This window comes from Carex rostrata, chromosome 34, assembly GCF_964058835.1.
Source record: "Carex rostrata chromosome 34, lpCarRost1.2, whole genome shotgun sequence".
NCBI lineage: Eukaryota > Viridiplantae > Streptophyta > Magnoliopsida > Poales > Cyperaceae > Carex > Carex rostrata.
In genome coordinates, this window is record NC_135951.1 from 1,773,134 (window position 1) to 1,794,854 (window position 21,721).

Here is a 21,721-nt window from a genome sequence, read left to right on the forward strand (position 1 = left end):
AATCACAGGTACAGATATTAACATAGTAGTTTTTACTTCACGCAGTACTGTTTTGCCTCTTACTTGCGCTGTATGAAGCAAACATTGGTCTGTCAATATCTTTACCCCAATTAAACCACTGGTACGGTGGTACCTGCCTTCAACTCATAAATTGATTGCTGAGGAGAAGGCAAGCGCGAATTCATATCATCTGAAGTATATCAAATTTTGAGGTTATAACCAGACGTCAGATCTGTATAGCACGAAGTCTAAAGAAACCGCTTGCATTCCATCTCTGATCGGACGGTTCAGATCTAATACAAAATTCGAGTTACTTTAGAGGATCCGGACAACAGAAGCGCGAATTCATTTACCTAAAGTAACTCAAATTATGAGGTTAAAAAAAAGAACGTCAGATCCATTTAGCACGAATTTTGAAAGAGTCATTTGCATTCCACCTCTAATCAGACGGTCTAGATAAAAATCGAAATTTGTGTTACTTTAGATAATATGAATACGTGCTCTTTAGTCTGGGAGCGGAAGGAACGAGGGTGAATTTGTAAAAGTGCCCCTCGCGCTCTCTCTCTCTCTGTCGTTCTCATTTCCAGCAGCGTCGATCTCTACTCGAGTGTCGCCGTTTCGGATACGGTGCACATGAGATACGTCGCTCTCTCTTCCTAGGTAGGTAAGGTGTAGCACCATAGGACCGTAGCTAGGGTTTCCTGATTTTCTTCATCAACTGATCGTGATCGTCAATTTGTGCGGGTCTTGTCCTAAACCCTAACCCTAGGTTTTTCCCTTTTCTTTTTATTTTCTTTGATAATGTCGGATGTATTGTTCTTTAATCCTTACAAGTGATTTCATAGAAATTATGTAATTTGTCTTCTTCTTTTTTCCCCATTTCAATTTAAGGAAGAAATTTGGGTTCAATATACTTTTCTTAAAATTTGCACTCTGCTAGCGGGTGATTATACTGGTAATAGTACTGGGATAGGGTATTCTTAGTATTTGAAGTGGTACTGGTAATTTTTTTTGGAAGAGTTTTAATACTGGTAATTGTATTGGTAACTCATTGTAATTGCTTTGGTATTAAAGAGAGGTTGCCTATGGGCTTAAATGATAATTAAAAAAAAAATGAAATGCCACATGAGCATTAAAGGAAAGCTTACTGTAAATTACATCGTCACTCTTTATCACCTTTTATTTTGCAATATATCTTCATATATGAGAGGTTTCATCTGATTCTCTACCATTGTTTGTATAGGAACTAAATAATGGTGAAAACTCGATCAAAAGGGAAAAAAGGAGATAAAAAGTCTTGCACTGACGCCAATTTAGAGGCAAAGAAACCAAATTCTAAAGATTCAGAAAGCAACAAGAAATCTTCGGTATCGAGCTCTAATACAGTCACCCCTTCTCCTTTAAGAAGGTCAACACGAGAAACACCAACAAAGAAAAAAGCCCAATTGAGTGGCACTACCACTGCCCCTAGTCCTTCTACTAAGAAAAAAAACCCAACTTCAAATTCTATGAAGTCGGTTTCGGGTGGGTCCGGTTCAAGTGTAAAAAGTCCTAAGAAAAAATCAAAGGGAAAAGAGAAGGCGCTAGTAGAAGAAGAGAATTCGAAAACGGGCAAGAGGGGTTTAAGTTCGAGTTCACCTTTGAATGAAAATGAAAAGGAAGAGGGGTCATCGGTAAAGAGACGGAGACTTCTCATGCATGCAAAACGATACAAGGAGCTGTTCATGCCTCATTCCAAAATAAACAAACCTTCACCTCCTGGTATCTACCCTTCTTTGTTGCTTCTATTATTTTACTCTTTTTTTATGGGTCTAAACTCTAAATCAATTTGCTTTTTGAAATAAAATGTAGTGGAGAAAGCAGAGGCAGTTGAGGCACCAGTAGATACAGATTTGATTGTAGATGATCCTGTGGAAAAAGCATCCTGCATGAGGTGTTTATATTTACTAGTCTATGGATTTTAAGTTCTAATGTGGGGTTTTGGAAGCATTAAAGTTTTTTGAATAGTTTCATAACTTGTTTGTATTACCAGTTTTATGCAAATTTTGAGTGCCATGTGATGATCTGTTAATGGTTGTTGAATCTGGACATATAACTCAAAATGTTTGATGAACAGGGAAAAAAAAATATAATGTTGTATATTAATTTTAAGAAAATTCTGGCAATTGTGAAGATTGTCAAATTAAACTCATTTGCTGATGAAAAAGTAGTTAGAGATATTTGTTTCTATAATAGATAGATTTTCAGCTTTGCATTTATTAGATATTTTCAAGAAAAAATATTTTTATTTATTATCAGGGAGAACTCAAGCAGTTCAAAATCAACTAAGGAAGCCATTCCACATGCTCCTGAGGTTCTTCTATTTTCCTCATTAAATATTTTTTACATGCATGTTGACTTGCATGTTATGTTAAAGTTTTAACGTGTTATGATTTAGGCAAACTCATCTATGAAGGTTTCGGAGAATAATGCCGAAGAACATGTTATTTCAGTAAAGGAAGCTAGAGGGGAGTCTTCTTCAGATGAAATGTATTTATTTCCCTTTCTTTGTTCTTTTTAATCAATATTCAATTCAAATAAGTGAAACTGCTCTCTGTTCTAATCAATACTTGCATGCATGCATATAGAAGTGAGTGCGAGATATTATCAGCACCACCATGTAAGGCCGATGATCCTCCTGCTACTGGTTCAACTGCAGAGGTATTATTTTATTTTTTTTATTTCAAAATTATGAATTTACTCCTCTTAAGTTCATAATATCATATTTACCCTTCTAAATTTCAAAAACTCACAAATTTAGCCATTTAATTGTCTTTTCTATTAAAACTCATTTTAATTTCATAAAATATCCATTTTACCCTTTATTAAGAAAAGAAAAAAAGATGTAGAATGTTTCAGGTAAATGGCAGTCTTCTAATTAGTTGGTTTTCAAGGGCTTTTAGGTATTATATTAATTATTTTTTTAATTTAATATGGTTTTTCTCTTCTTGTGTAGAGAAAGGTGGATTTAGAAGAAGCAGTGATCGCTAAGGATGAGGCCATTGACATATCTGAGCAGCATCAGGCCGGTGAAATAGACTCTGTGCCTAATACTTGTCTTACTTGCCAAAAGCCAGGAGTTCTATTGTATGTATTCATCTCTCTCTCTTGTTCATCTCTATCTGGAGTTCTCATTTAATATTTCCTTGCTTGCTGATTTAATAGATGATTTATTTATCTACGTATTATGTATATGGTGAATTAAATAAAAACGGGACTTTGCAGGTGCTGTGAAGGGAAAAATTGCAAGAAAACCTACCACCTGTCTTGCTTGGACCCACCACTTCAGTCAAATCCACATGGCACATGGCTATGCATCACTTGCATCCAGAAAAGAATCCAATTTGGTGTTTATGCAGTATGTGGTGGTATTGAAAATATCTGGGATGTTAAAGACGGTAATTGATTTTTTTCTTTTTAATATATCCATTTTTTTAATTTTTTTAATTTTGCATATTTTTTTTGCTCTGTTGTGTAAATTGCTGGGTTTGTGTGATGTTTGTAGCAGGGTCTAATAACGGGAAGCTATATCTTGTGAAGTACAAGAATTTGGCGCATGTGCACAACCGATGGGTCCCGGAGGCCGAAATTGCTTTTGAGGCCCCAGAACTCTTATTAAAATTCACCACTAGGATTCATAGGGATAAGAGGGTATTTCATAAAATTCATTGAATTCCATCATTTGAAAAATTAAATTATCTGATGGAACACATCTACAATTTTATTTTATTTGCTTAAAATTGAACTTAATTTTATCAAAGAGGAGGGTTCAAATGCCTCATGCCTTTCATACCTCATTGTGCCTCACATTCTATATTTCCGTTTTCAAAGTTCAAATTGTCGATCCGAACTGCTCAACATAACCAAATTTTATATTTTTTGGAATTTTTTTACTATTTTTTAAGATAGGTACAAAATAGTGGTTTCTGGAACATCCAAAAACAGTGACATTGTACTTATCTAAAAAAATAGCAAAAAGATTCCAAAAAATATAAAATTTGGTCTACTAGCATATTTTAAGATGGATATCATATTGAGCGGTTCGGATCGACATCTTGAACTTTGAAAACGGAGATATATGATATGGGGTATGAAAGGCATGATGAGGCATGAAAGGCATGAGGCATTTGAACCCTTCCCTTTTCCAAAACATCAAAGAGATGTATATAAAGGTGGATGCATGCTAGAACTACCTAATACAATATCAGGCCTCCAAAGTTTTTATTTGTGATAAGTTGTCTCTTGGTGACAGAACCTACCAAAGTGGAAGCAGGAGTGGACAGAGCCACAACGGCTACTGACAAAGCGTCCCCTAATGCCAGAAACAGCAGCAGATGAGTTCTATGACGGGCCCGGAGACAAACTACCATATTGCAATGCTGAGTTTCTTGTCAAGTGGCGTGACCTAGGCTATGAGCATGCCACATGGGAGCTCGAGACCTCCCCTTTTCTCTACACAGAAGAAAATGCCTCTCTCATTAAAGCATTTGAATCTCGCCGGCAACAGGCACGTCTCTCTTCATACCCGCAGCGTATTAACAGAGCACTTGAGGTCAAGCAATCTCCTTTTGAAAGGCTTGAGAAGTTTCCGGATCTCTTCCCGCCGGGTTTAAACAGTGAAAACAGCGAACACCTTCACTCTGTAAACCAACTACGCCTTTTCTGGCACAAGTCACAGAATGCGGTTTTCATTGATGAGCAGGAGAGAGTTATAAAGACGATCTTGTTCATTATGTTGGTTATAGAGGATATCTGCTGCCCGATTGTTATAGTTTCAAGTGTTGGGTCTTTGCCTTTGTGGGAGTCGAAATTTCAGCGTCTGGCGCCAAATATCAATGTTGTCAGTTATACAGGTACCAAACCGGTACGGAAACTCATGCGAGATTTTGAGTTTTATGAGGAGAGTGGTTGTGTCATGTTTCAAGTGTTACTTTCTCATCCCGATGCTATTTTGGAGGTAAGCATCTCTTTACATGCATGCATTACCTAAATATTTCATGTTCCTTGTTTATTTTTTCTTACTGTTTTAATCCCCCCCCATATCTCTTTCTCTTTCGCTCTCTATTTTTATAGGATTTTGAGATGTTAGACTCTATTGGGTGGGAGACGGTTATTGTAGATGATTGTCAAAACTCGCGCATTTCAAAATATCTCGAGAAATTCAAGAATCTCTCTTGTGATTTCAGGCTTCTTCTATTAAGCTCTCCTCTCAGGGTATTTTTAACAACATTTATTTTTTACCATATTAATTTCATAAGCAGATTTCCAGTACTTAAATCTGGTGTACTTTACTGAGACAACTTAACACCTGTGGTCTATTTAATTTGCAAGTTCTATTTATTTTAGTTAGTTTAAGTATTCATAGCCTGTTTGGGTTAGTCTAAAGTTTCATGTTAATGTATTTGAAACCGGTTTGAGTAGTCTAAGTTTTAACTATAGTCTAACTCAACTGCTTCTAAGTGGTTTTGTTTTCATTATCACAATAGACTTGTTAGTGTTATTGTGCTTTAGATTCTGGTGGTTAGAACTTTTAAATTTTCAATAGAGTGCTTCATTATGTATTAAAAATATGCTTCTGTTATTTTTTATTTTTTATTTCTAAGTTCTCTAAATTTGTTAGAAAATAATGATTTGCATCATTACTAGAACTGTAAGAGTTCAATTATTGACAACCTCTACTATTATTTTACAGGACAATTTATCAGAGTACGTGAACATGCTCTCCTATCTGGACCCAAACCATGACATTTCAAATAATAACCTTAGCAAAAGTGATATGCTGGCTCATTACAAAGAGAAGTTGGGGCATCACCTGGCGTATGAACGAAAAGAAGAAACATCTAAGGTCATGGAGTACTGGGTCCCGGCACGGTTTTCAAAGGTGCAGCTGGAATTGTACTGTTCAACTCTGCTATCTAATTCTTTCGCTCTTCGTTCTTCTTCTAAGAACGATCAAGTGGGGGCGCTTCGGGATATGCTCATCTCACTTCGCAAGGTAAAAATCAACATCTTTGCTATTTTATTAACATAATTCAAATTCAAATCTTAATTGGAGAAGTTGAAGTTGCTTTGCAAGAGTCCTGTGGTTACATCCATAGGAGATTTTTTTTAATAATTATTTTTTTTGTCATAACAACTTTGACATGGGTATTTCCTTTTTGAGGCAATTTCATGTATACCTCTTAAAAACTTCGAAATTACGTATACCCTTTTTAGTTTCAAAAACTCAAAAATTTACCCATTTTATTGTTCTTTCTATTAAACTCATTTTAAATTCATAAACTACCCATTTTACCCTTTATTCAAAAAACAAAATATATGCAGCATGTTTCAGAAAAATGCCAGTCTTCTAATTGGACGGCTTTCGAGGGCAAATGGGTAATTTATCTACTTCTGACGCTTACACAAGCATATACTTAGATGTCATTGTGTACTGTTTACTTTACAGTGTTGCGATCATCCATACCTTGTTTATCAAGACTTGCAAACGGCACTAACAAAGGAGAAACCGTTATCTGAGATATTAAATATTGGGGTCTATGCATCTGGTAAGCTGCTATTGCTAGACAAACTGCTGCATGAGATGAAAGAGCGGGGCCTACGGGTACTTCTTGTGTTTCAGTCAGGCGGTGGTTCTGGTAGAAACCAAATAGGAGACTTCTTAGATGATTTTCTGCGGCAGAGATTCGGTGCCGAAGCGTATGAACATGTGGAGCGGGGCCTACTGATGTCAAAGAAGCAAATTGCTATGAATAACTTCAATGACAAGAGCAAGGGGAGGTTTGTGTTCCTCATTGAGAACCGTGCGTGCCAACCCAGTCTGAAACTGTCAGCTGTAGATGCCGTGCTAATCTTTGACAGTGACTGGAATCCCATGAATGATACCCGGAATCTACAGAGGATTAACATACAGCCTGAGAGAGTTCCTGTTTTTCGCTTCTACTCTCCATGTGCTGTTGAGGAGAAGGTGCTTAGCCTTGCCAAACAGGATGTCTTCTTAGACAGCACTTTGCAGGGTGTGGTCCCCACCGTCAGTCATTCCCTGCTCAGCTGGGGTGCTGAGTGCCTCTTTTCACAATTACATGAGCTCCATCTTCAGCCTGATGATGCACATGAAAATTACCGTTCTTCCTATGTTTCCCCAGAGGACACGGCCTTTGTGGATGCTGTCATGACTGAGATAATGGATAAGGTTTCCGGGAAGAGCAGTGCTGGTGCCTTGTCAGTGGCATCTCTGCTGGTTGAGGCACAGCCGAGTGGCGAATTCTATTCACACGATTCGGGTCCATTGATAGGTGAGAAGGAGGGGGTTGCTTCATTGCATGGGGACCCACCAGTGTTCTGGTCTGGTCTTTTAGAAGGGAAGAATCCACAGTGGAGGTTTATACAATCTGATGGCCCTTTACAGAGGAATAGAAGGAAGGTTCGTCCGTTTGATAACTCAGAGAAGCCCCTTGTGGCGGGGCCTAGTGGAGGAGGTGAGACCGAGGAGTCAAGGAAGAAGAAAAAGAAGAATGGGGTTGATACCAGTATGGCTGGTACGGGTATCGTGTCCCCCCGAGGAAAGACTGGTACGAATGTGTCTGCTAGGAACCCTCTTGCTGCAGTTTCAACTTGGGATGATTTCTCGGGCATTAGTGCTGGACCCTCTCAACAAGGTTTTTATTGTACAACTCTTTTAATGAGCACTTCAAAAATGAATAACTGCATCAAAACTGAAAAGAATATAGAACCATAAATGCATCAGTGCTGGACCCTCTCAACAAGGTTTTTATTGTACAACTCTTTTAATGAGCACTTCAAAAATGAATAACTGCATCAAAACCGAAAAAAATATAGAACCAAAGATGCAGTTGTTGCTGGTTAATATAGAACCATAGATGCAGAAGGAAAAAGTTTATAATGCAATTAATGGTGTATGATGATTCATTTACAGAGATATCAAATCAAGCGGGTGCTTTAGCATCAGTTGAAGTGGGAGCAAATCTAAGAAGCATGCAAAAGGGCATTCATCTTTTACTTGAACCTCAACTGCTCAACTTGTGTCAATCTGCCGGGCTTCCAGTATGCTTTTCAATTATCTTTGTTTTTAGTTGAACTTGTCTTTTTTCAACATTCAAATAGTCATCCAAACCCTTAAAACATGATCTCCATATGAAAATGTACTCGGACAACAAATTTTACATTTTTTAGTATTTTTTTACTATTTACTAAGATAGAATATCACTGTTTCTGGATGGTACAGAATTTTCAAATAAAGTGACTTTCTACATATCTAAAAGAATAGCAAAAAAAAAATTTCTAAACAGAATGTAAAATTTTGTCTGCAAGTATATTCTCATATGAAGATCATGTTGAATGGTTCCGATCAACAGTTTAGATTTAAAAATAGAGATAGGAGTTCATAGCACGGGCCGATGTGTAATATGTATATTACCATAGCCTCACTCTTTTTTTTTTTTTTCTCCTTTCCTTTCTTTTCTCATAATCTCAGCAGATATAGATTTGTTGTCCGAGTACATTTTCAATGCCTTTGTGCTGAGGATTTTTTTTTTTTTTTTGCTGAAGTGGGTGCTGAGTTTGTTGAGTTGTTATGTAGGATTATGTGAAGACAATGGCCAGGATGCTGTTGGAGTATGTTATGAACAATTTTAAGGTTGATAATGGCGGAGATGCAGCGATCCTACAAACATTGGTCATTTCATTGGTTAGTTCGAGCCCTGTGGGCCCTCCTCCACAGTTATAAAACAAAGAGAAATGAAGCAAAACACATGCTCTAATTTATCATAAATAAAGTAATTCTGTGAGGAAAAATAAACGAGTGGATCAAAATTACTCCCACTTGTTGGACTAATGCCACATCTAGTTGAATATTATTCACCAAATTACTCCCTTTATAAATAATTTCCTAAATATGGGGATCAATACAAACTGTTTAGTATATCATGCTTTCTTATCACAAAACCCTGTATTACTATTATAGTTGATGTCATGATTTACAAATTTTGGTCATATGTAGTGCTGGAGAGCTGCATCTCTCTTCAAACATTGGATCGACCCGTTACAGCTGACAGCTCTTGCATCCGAAAAGTTGAATTACAACTGTAAGGCTGATATTGTCGAATCCGTCTATTGCCGTTTAAAGGCATTGAAAGTGGAGTTTCAAGAGAAAGCAGATGCCATGCTGGCAGGTCACATCCCGGCTATCAGATTATACAACAAACTATTCAAGGTACCCAAGCAAGAGGTGATCACCCTTCCGGAGACTCCCTCTTCGGATGAAGAAATAATTGAAACCCCTGCTCCAATGCCTGTTCAAAATCAAACCGCAAATGAGACAGAGGTAGAGCAAGAAAATACAAAGGAAAAACTGTTGAAAGCACAACTGGACCTAATAGAAAAGGTTTCTTCTAGAAGGGTAGAGGCTCTTTTAACTAAGCAGGAAATGGTGGTTACTGAGATGGAGCAGTTCAAGGAGAGAGAGGCAACACAGTTGACGAAAGAGCACCGATCTCAGCTCGAGAGATATTCTGGTAGTGGCATGGAGGAGAAGGTTAGAGAAGTGGAAGAGGAGTTTGAGAGAAAGATGCATGCATTCGAGGCTCATATGGAGACGGAGAGGAAGAGGCTGCAGGAATTACATATGGCTGCAAGGGAACTGGAGAAGAGCATTAAAGAAGACTGGGTTCAAAACGCAAAATTGGGTAATCTGGCGGATGACTTTGAAAATGTACCCTTATCGGATTGCGGTGAGTTCATTGTGCAGGTGTTTAACTGGTATGCTCCTACTCCACCTTTGGTTCAGAAAGATAATTTTTCTGAAAGTGATGGGGATGGGGATGGGGACACTGCATCAGGGCCGTCGAATCATACTCCTTCACCTCCCCTTGGAGAAACTGGAGTAGTTGCAGGGGAAGTGACACCAGTTGAAGTAGCAGCACAGGGAGTTGCTGCTGCTGAATTGACAGCTCAGCATAGAGATGTTGAGAATACAATTATGGAACAGGTAATAGTTCAGATTTCATGTTGAGTTGATCATTGTTGTTATTTGCTTCTAACAAGTACAATTTCCTGTTGATTTGATTAAAAAGGAGTGCTTTTCTGGTTAACTTCAGGAAATTCAATCTGTAGCAGAGTCAACTACACCTGTTGAAACTGCTGAGTCAACTTTACCTGTTGAAACTGCCGAGTCAACTCTACCTGCTGAAACCACAGAGTCGACTCCACCTGCTGAAGCTGTAGAGTCAACTCCACAGGGAGAAGCTGTAGAATTGGCTCCACATGCTGAGGCTGTAGAGTCGACTGCATGTGCTGAAGCCACAGAGTTGACTCCACATGCTGAAGCCGCAGAGTTGACTCCACATGCTGAAGCCGCAGAGTTGACTCCACATGCTGAAGCCGCAGAGTTGACTCCACATGCTGAGGCTGCAGAGTTGACTCCACATGCTGAGGCTGCAGAGTTGACTCCATCTCTAACAGCAGTTACGCTTCCAGCTGTAGTTGATGTTGCAGTTGCAAACGGAGACAACACCATGGCTTACACATTGGATGCTCATCCTTTTCCCCAGCAAAGCCAGGGAACAGTGCCTCAAAACTCGGTTGCTTTACCTGTACCGTTTCAGAATTCCGGTACGCAGAACGTTGGCTCCATACCTCAAAATGGGTCAGAGGCTAATTACAATGTGTGGCAGATGCTTCCGTTGGCATCCCCAATGGTTTTCCCGCACGGGCTCCATGCCGACCCATTAAAGAATGAGCTGGCAAGGATCAAGCATCAAGAGAACATTCTGGCAAGGCGTGATGAAGCTAGGGTTTGTGTTTCTCTGCTTTCCTTTTCTTTCTTCTGTTATAATTATACTTTTGAGTAGAACTAGAGTTTAACTTGATTGACTTCAAACTAACAATCCAAACTGTTCAAATTGATATACTTCACAAGTGATGTGTTTACCTACGTTATTTATAAGTTTTCAAATTAATTCATGATAAAGTCAAGCGGTCAAAAATATGATGAAAAATATATTAAATTAACTTATAAACCATCTTTTTTTTACCGCTTGACTTTATACTAAGATAATTAAATTCTTATAGATTTTGCTTGTAAACACATCATTGTTGACGTAGATTGGTTTTGGAGTTATGCTCTGATAATAAATTGTAAATTATAAATTGCATGTAAACATCATCTCACTACACAATGATGCAAAATTTCGTCGTTTGAAGCTAATCCAATAGGTTTTGGAGTTAGGCTCACCAAAAACTTGTCTTCGAACTGGTACTGGTTTTGGTTGCTGTTTTTAAAGTGTGTTTTATGTGATTGGAACAGAGATCGCAAATAAAGATGTTAATGGAAGAAGAGATGGAGGCGCTAAAGAGGAAATATGATGAGATGGTACGGGAGCATGAGAACACGTATCGGCATCAGAAGCAGCAGCTGGAGGATGTCTACAAAAAAGTTCTTTTAAATCAGTCCCTGGCCGAGGAGTTCCGTGCAAAATTCATTGAGCACAGGACTGTTACATCCGCTTCACCTTCCACCTCTGCATCCTCCCATTGTATGTTTTCATTTCTTCTGTTTATTTGTGTGGGGGGGTGGAGGATTTTCACTTGTACCCCTCAAAAATCTTGAAATTATGTATTTATATTTGTGCTTTGAAACTTCAAAAACTCACAAATTTACCCCATTCATTGACTTTATATTAGAACTCATTTTAAATTTGTAAAATACCCATTTTACCCATTATTTAAAAGATAAAAATATGTAGGAGATTTTTTAGGGGTATCCATGAAATTCCCCCTTTTTATTGACTTTTCTATTAAAACTCATTTTCAATTTTTTTGAGTAGGAATTTCATTTATACCCCTATAAAATCTTGAAATTACGATAATATCATATTTGCTGTTCTAAACTTCAAAAATTCACAAATTTACCCAATTTATTGACTTTTCTATTAAAACTCATTTTAGTATAAAATACCCATTTTACCTTAATTAAAAAGCTAAAAAAATATGTAGGAGATTTTGAGGGGTTTACATGAAATTCCCTCTTTTTTAATTTTAAACCAACTACCTCCCTATTTTTTAAACCACCTCCCTATTTTTCAATCCATGCAAGTAGATCATGAAATGAGACTAACAACTCTTTGTTTGTTTTGTTGTCATGCTTGCAGTAAGAAGCCACGTGACTGGGCATAGACCACAGATGCCGCCGCAACATCGAGTGCCACAGCAAATCCAGAGAGCATCTGCTCCTCCTGCAGCTGCACCACCTCGGCAAGGAAGTGTCAGTGTAAATGCAAATGGATCTCTCAGACCACCATCTGTTGCAACGCTTCACATTCCTTCTACCTCCTCCCCACTACGGCCTTCAACCCCTTCTCCAAATCCCAACCGGGCTACATTCAGCCCGGTTACTCTCCCTCCACGACCCGGCCCACCACTTCGTACCGCACCTGCACCTCATCTTGCTCGTGCCCGGTCCCACATGTCAGCCACGGTCCCCACTTTGACTCCCACCCCGACACCTGGCAGTGGTGCCTTAACTCCCATGCAGAAGCTCCAATCCTTGTTTGCCCGAACACAGGAGTCCCCACCTGCTCAAACTCAAACTCAGACTCAGAATTTCCTTATGGAATCTTTGACTCCCTCCCTAAGAGAGGTTCCAGTTACTGTTAGTCAAACTCAAACTCAAACTCAGAATCAGAATCAACCTGTGGAATCTTTTGGCAATGGTAGTGGTTTTGGATCGGGACAGGTGGCGGTTGGAGATGGTGTGGTGTACTTGTCAGATGATGATTAGGGTTTAGAATATTGCTAACATTTTGTACAGTCATATTATATGAGATTTAATGAGCTGGGGCTTAACCATGTAGAGAGAGAGAGAGAGAGAGAGGGAGGGAGGTATCAGTTTCTGAAATCAAGTTGTGATTTGCTTTTCATTTTTGTGGGTAGGAAGGGTGAAGAGGTTTTAGCTATGCTATGTATATGTGCCTTATAATTAACGAAAATTAATCATAGGAGATGATCAGATCCCAAATTAAATATTAGTAATGAGATTAGCTGATCATTTGCCACTTTAAAATATAACAGCATAAAAAAATACAAATGCATCAATTATTGGTGACAGTTAATAATCTTGTATTATAAGAAACATTAAAATTAAAATTAATAGATAAAAGATATTTCCCAACTATGTGAGATATCTCATTTGGTTAAATCAGACAATTAAGGCGGTTACTACAGATTTATTATTTGTGAACAATTGCATTTGCTTCATAGCCCTTGTAAAATTGTGCAATACAGATATGATTATTTGCTGCCAATAAATCTTGTAGTTTGTGATTTGATCGACTTCGAATGAAAAAAAATTGTAGTTAACTCTGTTCGATTGAAGTCTGTTTTGAAATAAATTAAACTAATTTGGTTTGAATCTTATTCAAATTCAAACTCAAACTGGGTATAGTTCGTTCGAAATTAATTCGCAAACTATTTAGGTTCAAATTTCAAATTAATATATACCGTTCAAATTAGAGAAATGCCAGTGGCTCAGTGGAAAATCACAGTTCCTAAAATCCATTTACGAAAATGAGGACAATTCTCCTAAAAAATGTTCTAGAAGAACTAAAAGCTCTCTATATTATTGCCAAAGAATGCAACAAAATTATTTGATTAATTTGCCCTACTATTATTACTCGAAAACAAAATTATTTTACCAATGTGCTATTTTGTTTTTTGATGTTTTATTCCAAATATTCTTTCAATTTTTGCCCTCTATAAGCAAGTTAGAACTGATTCTTTTCTTCAACCATTTGTCTTAAGCATAAGAGAGGCGTTTCTAGATCTCTACTCAAAGCAAGGATTCTTTTATATAAAAAATAGATTTGTACCTAACAGTTTACTTAATAAAAAAATCATTGATGTTGCTATCCTTTGCAGAAGCAGAGCCAAATTTTTTTATTAATGTGTGACAAAATTTCAGGATGAAGTATTAATTTTATAATTATTTTGAATATTAAGTATATTATATAATTTAAAAAAATAGAAATAGAAGCATATTTTGGAGAAATTTTTAATGTAAACATGATTTTATCATTTTTTACTTTTAATATATTTTCAAAATTTTTATCTAAAATAAAATAAAATTAATAGCATATTTTTGATTTTTTTTGAGACAGCACGTACAAGTATTCCCGATTCTATGTGGCAACGCCACTGCTTCCTTTGATCATATGCCAGATAGAAAACAAAAATATTAATTGTTTTACAAATTCAATATATTTTTTTCATTCTTAAAAATAATAATGTTCACATGAATGCACTGTGGTTTTGAAATAAAACTAATTGTAAGCACACATTAGTAATTACACTGAAAAGAATGCTCAAACATATAAAAAAAGGGAAAAAAAAGAACTAAAAAATAGCAATCACACCAAGAATAGTACAAGGAAAACAAACATATATGATTAAAATCCTATATCCAAAACCACCAGTTAATAACAATTGCAAACATGGGAATAATCCAAGAGAAAATTGATTTAGTTCTAGTTGCGCCACTCTTCTTATTCCTGTATTTTCAACAATAAAAAGAAAATATAAGCAAATAACTTTTAATAAAAAGAGGTTTGATTTTGATTTCCCAGTATTTTTTGTTAAAAATATTATGGGTGAGTATAGTAAATAAATAATGAAAATACAAAAGTTCATGCTCATTCATGCTTTAGTAATTTAAAAAGAACTTTATTTTGTATATGCAATATCTGTATTTCATTATATTTGGGAGCAATAACAATCATGGAAGAATAAATTTTGTTCATACAATAATACACAGGCAATAACAATCATGCAGAATATATGTGTAATTTGATAATTGTTATCTTTAATTCCTCAAAAATCAAAACGGACTAAAATTTGGGCAGCAAATAATGTGGTCAAAAAATTAATCTAAACCTTCAAAAGTATTTTTGCCTTTGTCATGTAATGTGACAATTCAAAAATTAATCCATGAATTGTCAAACCACAACTTTATCCTAAATTTTTTTGTAAGTCACAAATTGATAAGGACTGATAATAAATTTTTGATTTATACTTCTGATAATTGATATTGTAGTAGCAGAAGGTGATCAAAAACCTTTTTGTGCCCTTTCTCTTTGCTAAATAAATTTGCAAAAAAAAAATGGTAATACAACTACTCACTTGTTGGGGCAGAAGGTGATGATGTAATCACCCTGAGTGCATGTAAAAAGACTGCTACGATCGTCATACGCGTAGCTATACGCACCGGGGCATGCCGCCTTGAAAGGTTTCGAATAATTGGTTGGTGGACATGTTGATGGCCCCCCATATGAGCCTCTGCAACAGTACTGGTCGGTGTCGAACACATCGCATGCGCTTCGACATGCCACTGTCTTGCCTTTAACCTGCCCAAAAATATGAAAAGACTAATCAATTGTTTTCACAGGAGGGTTCAAATGCCTCCATTTATGGTGCCTCTATCGTGCCTCGCTCCACTTTTTCATTTCTCATAACAAAATTTTTAAAATTTAAATGTTAATATAAAACTATTAGATGTGATTTATATCATTTCTTTACATACTCATAAAAAGTTAGTATTTTTCAGTTTTGTTTTTTATATGAATCAATAAGTTAAAAATTTACGTCAGAAATTATCCACATCAGTGTATTTTTTGCAACCTCTTGATAATAATGAAAACAAAGTTAAAATGTCGTAATCTTTTATATATGCACAAAGAAAATGTTATATATAGATCATATCTAATGGTTTATTTTTAGCATTTAAGTTGTATATTTTAAGTTATTTAAGTTTTAAAAATGTAAGTATGACGGAGTATAAAAAATGAAGACATTTGAACCCTCTTGTTTTCATCATAGCATCAAACTATTATAAAGTTCATGTAATGTTAATTTTCACATCATAAACAAACCTTAACAGCGAGCTCATTAGGGCAATGGTCCCTCAAGTCGCTGTTACAGCCGGCCACACTGCAATTTCCGCCGCCATTCTTGTTACCATTTACCGGCGTGATGGATATCGGGAGGTTATATCCATCAACCAAGCTGATATCATAAAAATCAAGCTTTGCGAGGGTGAATTCGGCCAATGTGGCGGGGGTTTTGCCACCTACGCCGCACTTGAGCGTGGACCCACAAGATGCGGTCTCGCACGGGCCGTTCCCGTCTTGGTCAAAGGAGCAGCCTGTTCAGGGGCAGAGCCAAGATAATCATGAGGGTAGGGAAAAATTTAATAGTGAGACATAATTTTATAATTATTTTTAATATTAAGTACATTTTTATAATTTTTTTTATGAGAAAAGTATTGAAATAGAAGATATTTTGAGGAACATTCTCAGGGTTGGCAAAATTTTATAATTTTTTTGTCTTAAGTATATTTTTATAAAAGTTTATTGAACCTGTTCGACCCCACATGCGGCCGCTCCACGCAACTGGGGCGGTGAAAACCTTGGATTGACCGGCCTTTAAGGCGAAACCGCCCCCGTCGAATTTGTCCCCAGGAATAACTGCTGGCCATATGGTTTCCTCGCACTCATTTGTTATTGTGAAGATTCGCGCTCCTTCGGATAGTTTCGCCCCTTGTGCATACATAAGAGAAACACTATTTGTTTTAGGAATGAGTGAGGCTATGGTAATATGCATATTATAGATTGGCTCATGATATGAATCTATGTCTATATTTTTCAAAGTTCAAACCATCAATTAAAACCGTTAAATATGATCTTTATATGAAAATGTATTTGGTGAGCAAATTTTACATTCTTTTACTATCTAGGTAAGAAAAATACTGCTTTTGATAGCTCAAAATTTTAAAATCAAGTGATTCTCTATGTATCTAAAAAATGAATAAAAGTTCTAAAAAAGTGTAAAATTTGATCTGCAAATATATTTTCATATGAATATCATGTTAAATAATTCAGATCGTTTGTTTGAACTTTAAAAACAGAGATATGAGTCTATAGCTCGAGCGACTGTGTAATATGCATATTACCATAGCCTCACCCTATAGGAATTGTAAGATTACATATTAGGGAAGAAAAACTTGTATTTATACAATATTTTCTTATATTCAAAGTATATAGAAACGATGTATAAAAGGAGAAATGGAATATTTCAAGTACCTAATAAGAAGAAAATGAAAAAAACCAAGCACACAATTCCTCTTGAGAAGTTTCTCATTGATTTCTAATATGAGACTTATTATTTGCTCTCTCTTTCTTTTTCTCTATCTCATCACATTTCCAGATTAGTAACTATGTTTGATGGATATAGAAAGAAATAAAGAGGTGCGATGAGAAGAATACTTCATGCCCAGGTCTTCTGGTACAGTGCAAAGAAATAAGAATTAATATTGGTACCTTGCTTGCAGAAATGGAAGTACAGAGTGCAGAGACAGATAAATTCCTTTCTTCCAATCATTGAGGAGGGTTCAAATGCACTCTATTTTTCAAATCCTTTTTCTCCGTTTTCAAAGTCCGAATAGTCAATCCGAACCGTTAGATGCGATCTATATATTAAGATGTGCTTGGAGACCAAATTTTATATTTTTTGGAATTTTTTTACAATTTATTAAGCCACTTTGAAAATCGCTGATCCAATGGTCCAGAAAATGTAAAATCAGCGATTTTCAAAGTAGCTTAATAAATAGACAAAAACAATTCAAAAAAAAAAATGTAAAATTTGGTCTCCAAGCACATCTTAATCTATAGATCGCATCTAATGGTTCGGATTGACTCTTCGGATGACGCAAAGCGGTCCCGTTACGATTTTGCCCGTTAAGCTCACGTACCGGTTTAGTAGTAAAGAGAAGAGTATAAACGGTAAAAAACTCAAGTAACACACACAAACTAAACTTTTCATTCAAAACAATGCTGCCCCAACAGGGGATTGCCATACATATTTAAAGTAAAACAAGATTAAATGCTATCCTAGGAAATACAAAATATTAAATACTGTCAATGCTCATTTTTTTTGTAAACTAGCAAGAGTTTAATTCTTATCAAATCCCAAGTGGTCAAAGTAAATAAATAGATTAATTTTCTCAAAGACTCCTAGAAGGCCACCCGTGCATGTATCTTGATAAAAAAAATAATTATTCAATCAACTTGTAGAATTAATTCCTTCAAAGTTCGGCCCAGGCTATTAAATTTGTGGATCATATTTCAAGTTGAATATATATATCCTTGATCTGTCTGGATTTGTTGTGACCATTGTCTACATCCGAATATGAATCGGATATGTCTTCAATACGCACCGCGTCATCGGACTTTGAAAACGGAGAAAAAGATTTGAAAAATAAAGTGCATTTGGGTGCATTTGAATCCTCCTCCCAATCATTTGCTTCTCATTTCTGTACTCTGTGACTCGTTTGATACTGACAGGTGCTTTTTCTAACCTACAAATTTTCATAAATTTAATGGTAAATTCATAAGCATTAGTGTTTTATCATAAAATGTAATCTTACCATAATTACCTTCTAAGTTTGCATTATTTATCAAATGAGAATCAAATCAAATAAGGTTTGTGTAATTAGGAAAACCCTTAACAGCTAGTAGAAAAATTAGGCAAACATAAGGACTAATTAGCATAGTAGGAAATATTGGTATCGGGATTGGGATCGGTCCCGGCTGATTCGGATCGGAAAATCAGACTTTTTGGCCAGAAGCTTGTTCTACACTAAAAAAAAGGAAAAAAAATGATAAAAAATTAATTTGTCAATAATTTATGTTTAGATAAATGATTACAATCAAATAATCCACTAATACAATATACTACAAGCATTAAAACTATAAACACACTCTTTCACTGCCAGAAACTATGTCGTGTTTGACGGATCACTTTATCATCGTTTGTATTATGATAAAAATGAAGATATTGTTGTTCAGAACAAAAAAAAGAAGACACTGTAGATCCAAATGAAAGATTATTAACATCTTTAATCATGGGTTTATATTTCTCTATTTTAGCATATATAGTTGATACTTGATACTCTATTTGATCAATGAATGTGGCGAGTTTACAGCATGTGCATAGTTTATACTCTATTTAATCAATCACGTACGGGTTAAAGTTTTCAGACGAATAATGACTAGAATCGGACCAGAATGGCAGAAAATAGACGAAAAACACAAAATCTGCGAATATCGGCAAGGTATCGGATCGGTCTTGGCCGATACCGATACGTATCGGCCGATCCGGATTGGTATCGGCCGATATTTCCTACTATGTTAATTAGCCTATATAAACCCTTGTAAGCAATGTACTGAAAACTCAATAAATAAAATTGTTTCTGTTTCAATTCAATCTCAAATTATACAAACCGGAGCGCATCGGCCCAATCAAACCAAACCGATGAGCCGGTGGATGCAAACCGGGTTGGGAGTGGAAGAAAGGCGCTTAGCAAGGGAGAATGGCAGGAGAGCAAAGAAGCAAGGAGGGGAGAAGGCCATTTTGGTAGTTTCGTAATTAGATCGGGTGTGGCTTCTTGGAAAAACAAGGGGCGCTGGGTAAAGAATTTAACAGAGCAGTTTTTTCTTCATGTATCGCACGAACTATCTGCAGAGATGTTTTTATTTTATAGTTTGTGCGTTGCATGAAGCAAAAACTTCTGTGTTAAAAATTAAAATCAATATCCGGTGCTATATATTCTGCTCTCATTCATAATTGTTTATTTGACAAGGGCAAATCTATATGAATTCACACTAAGTATTAAGGATTCTGTATGATTCTGTTCAGTGAGAGGAGTTAACTCAATTTTTGAGTTAACATCTGTACCGTACGATTTAAATTCGCACTAAGTAATAAGGATATCGTTCATTATAAGCGTGGACCTGATTGGTCTGAATTTTGATCGCACGGTTTGGAAATTAACTAAAACGGTATGTTAATGCAGATGATGTAGATTCAATCTTTATCTGGTGCTACTCTACTCTGTTAAAACTGCTCTGTGATTATTAGAATAAAGTTTGAAAAATAAAAAGAGGAAGTTACCTGGATATTTGTCATTGTATATATGAAATAAAATTCGGAATTTTTTGGGTTTGGTTTTGATCTGATCATTTTTGTTGGGAGGCTCTTAATATATGAAATGAAATTCCTTGTCATTGTATATGCCAGATTAGAAATATTCAGATTTTTTTTGGAGAAAACATGAATCGTTTAAATTAGTCAAGGATAATTAAGAATGAATATACAGTATAAAAGATCAAATTAACAACAAAATTATTAAGAACACAAACATTCTGTTGACGTTATTCTGTCTAAAAGATTTAAATTGGTACATACATAGTTGTACAGCAGGAACAAATCCAGTAGTAAATAAATCATGCACAAAAACAAAGAAGAAATTAAATAAGAAAGTCAAGCAGTAAGGAAGATTATTTATGAGCTCCAAGAGTTTTACTGCTTAACTTTAAAAGTCAAACAGCATCTTCAGCATATCTAATGCACATGTGAATCATGAGCAGATAGAGGTGTGTGAGAAATTATCCACCCTGACTCAATTGCTTGGCATGGTTGTATGTCTTGCAATTAATAGCCGCATGGCGCAGCATCTCCACCCAAACTCCACTGATAAGGCGCCACCTCCGGTCCTCTGCCATCACAGTTAGCTGTTTTACAAGCGAGCGTGCATCAGACAACACCGACCATGTAATTTTGTCCCCTAAGATATTATCATCCATGTCTAAATGCAAATCCAATAACGCTTTTCTTGCCTCTTCTTCTGTAAGCCCACTTCTCTTTGTGTGAATGTAAAATTTGACATGGGCATTGGTATGCTGAAATCTTATTTTCCCAATTCCATCCGGCATCATGGACGGTTGCATTGTTAAAAGGTACACCATGTAGTTTGAAATTATCAAACTTATTTCACGGATCTGATCTGACTGAGCGTGATTGTCATTCTTAGCACCGTGGGTGTGGAAGAAGAGATCCGTGGCAATGTGTTATATTAGAATACTCTGGTGATCAAATTCCCTCTTATTGATGCACCGCGTTTTGCCTCCTAAGAAGGTTGCCGATTGCCAAGGTGGCAACTTAATCAGGAAACAGGTAAAAGAACCAGAGAAGAAGTTTGAGGAGCTTCTGGCCAGTGCGCTTTCTCAAGGGAGACAAGAAGACCAGGCCAAATTGCAAGGACAGGCTTACCAGCATCAGGATTCCCATTTCCTCAACATTCCAGAGCATTTTCAAGCTCTCTTTTGTAATTGGCATTGTGGTACCTTTTTTCACAAAGAAAAGAGAGGTTTCAGTTATGTGTGTCAATGGATACCGTACGGATCCGGTGGAGGCATTTTGCTATCCATACTCTACTCTCATATCCTACCCTTACCAGTTAAAGGATAACAAAACAAATTATGTGTAATTATCGGATAAATTAATAGTTTAATTATATAATTTAATCTATAATCTAACAAATAAATAAATATATTAAACACATCATGTACATAATTTCATAAAATAATAAAATTAGAATTTTTTATTCCATTAGTTTAATAATAATAAATCATTAATGAAATATAGCGATATAAAATGATATATAATATAATTTTGTCATAAATTACTAATTAATAAACAATATAAAATGTTGTATAAATCAATATAATAAAAAAAAATATACATAATTATATGTATAAATAAAAATATCATATATAAT

At 36.0% G+C, this 21,721-nt stretch overlaps 2 protein-coding genes across 14 annotated transcripts; one reads left to right on the top strand and one right to left on the bottom strand.

Moving 5' to 3' along the window:
* Nucleotides 1-517: 517 nt before the first annotated feature.
* LOC144548893 (uncharacterized) lies at nt 518-13,077 on the top strand. Of its 13 annotated transcripts, none has more exons than XM_078297609.1 (19): nt 518-660; nt 1,244-1,761; nt 1,852-1,933; nt 2,299-2,353; nt 2,438-2,529; nt 2,628-2,700; nt 2,996-3,126; nt 3,265-3,437; nt 3,545-3,690; nt 4,292-4,996; nt 5,113-5,253; nt 5,732-6,034; nt 6,488-7,697; nt 7,976-8,103; nt 8,639-8,746; nt 9,059-10,045; nt 10,155-10,850; nt 11,363-11,595; nt 12,214-13,077. In XM_078297609.1, the coding sequence occupies exons 2-19, from the start codon at nt 1,254-1,256 to the stop codon at nt 12,833-12,835; spliced, it is 6,393 nt and encodes a 2,130-aa protein (XP_078153735.1). In that variant the 5' UTR covers nt 518-660; nt 1,244-1,253; the 3' UTR covers nt 12,836-13,077. The 13 variants fall into 13 exon arrangements, with proteins under 13 accessions (XP_078153735.1, XP_078153728.1, XP_078153736.1 ...); XM_078297602.1 differs by having other exon boundaries at nt 11,363-11,591; nt 12,207-13,077; XM_078297610.1 differs by having other exon boundaries at nt 3,548-3,690; nt 11,363-11,591; nt 12,207-13,077.
* Nucleotides 13,078-14,461: 1,384 nt separating this feature from the next.
* LOC144548896 (pathogenesis-related thaumatin-like protein 3.5) lies at nt 14,462-16,752 on the bottom strand. The gene is made up of 4 exons (XM_078297616.1): nt 16,464-16,752; nt 15,978-16,249; nt 15,222-15,452; nt 14,462-14,590 (listed from the first exon to the last, which is right to left on the bottom strand). The coding sequence occupies exons 1-3, from the start codon at nt 16,705-16,707 to the stop codon at nt 15,225-15,227; spliced, it is 744 nt and encodes a 247-aa protein (XP_078153742.1). The 5' UTR covers nt 16,708-16,752; the 3' UTR covers nt 14,462-14,590; nt 15,222-15,224.
* Between the last annotated feature and the right edge of the window lie 4,969 nt (nt 16,753-21,721).

Coding starts and splice junctions, on each gene's coding strand:
- LOC144548893 (XM_078297602.1), top strand. CDS start 1,254: ATGGTGAAAACTCGATCAAAAGGGAAAAAAGGAGATAAAAAGTCTTGC. Junction 8,747..9,058: donor AAACATTGGTCATTTCATTG/GTTAGTTCGAGC, acceptor GGTCATATGTAG/TGCTGGAGAGCTGCATCTCT. Junction 10,851..11,362: donor CAAGGCGTGATGAAGCTAGG/GTTTGTGTTTCT, acceptor TGATTGGAACAG/AGATCGCAAATAAAGATGTT.
- LOC144548896 (XM_078297616.1), bottom strand. CDS start 16,707: ATGCATATTACCATAGCCTCACTCATTCCTAAAACAAATAGTGTTTCT. Junction 16,250..16,463: donor CCGCATGTGGGGTCGAACAG/GTTCAATAAACT, acceptor GCCCCTGAACAG/GCTGCTCCTTTGACCAAGAC. Junction 15,453..15,977: donor CTAATGAGCTCGCTGTTAAG/GTTTGTTTATGA, acceptor ATTTTTGGGCAG/GTTAAAGGCAAGACAGTGGC.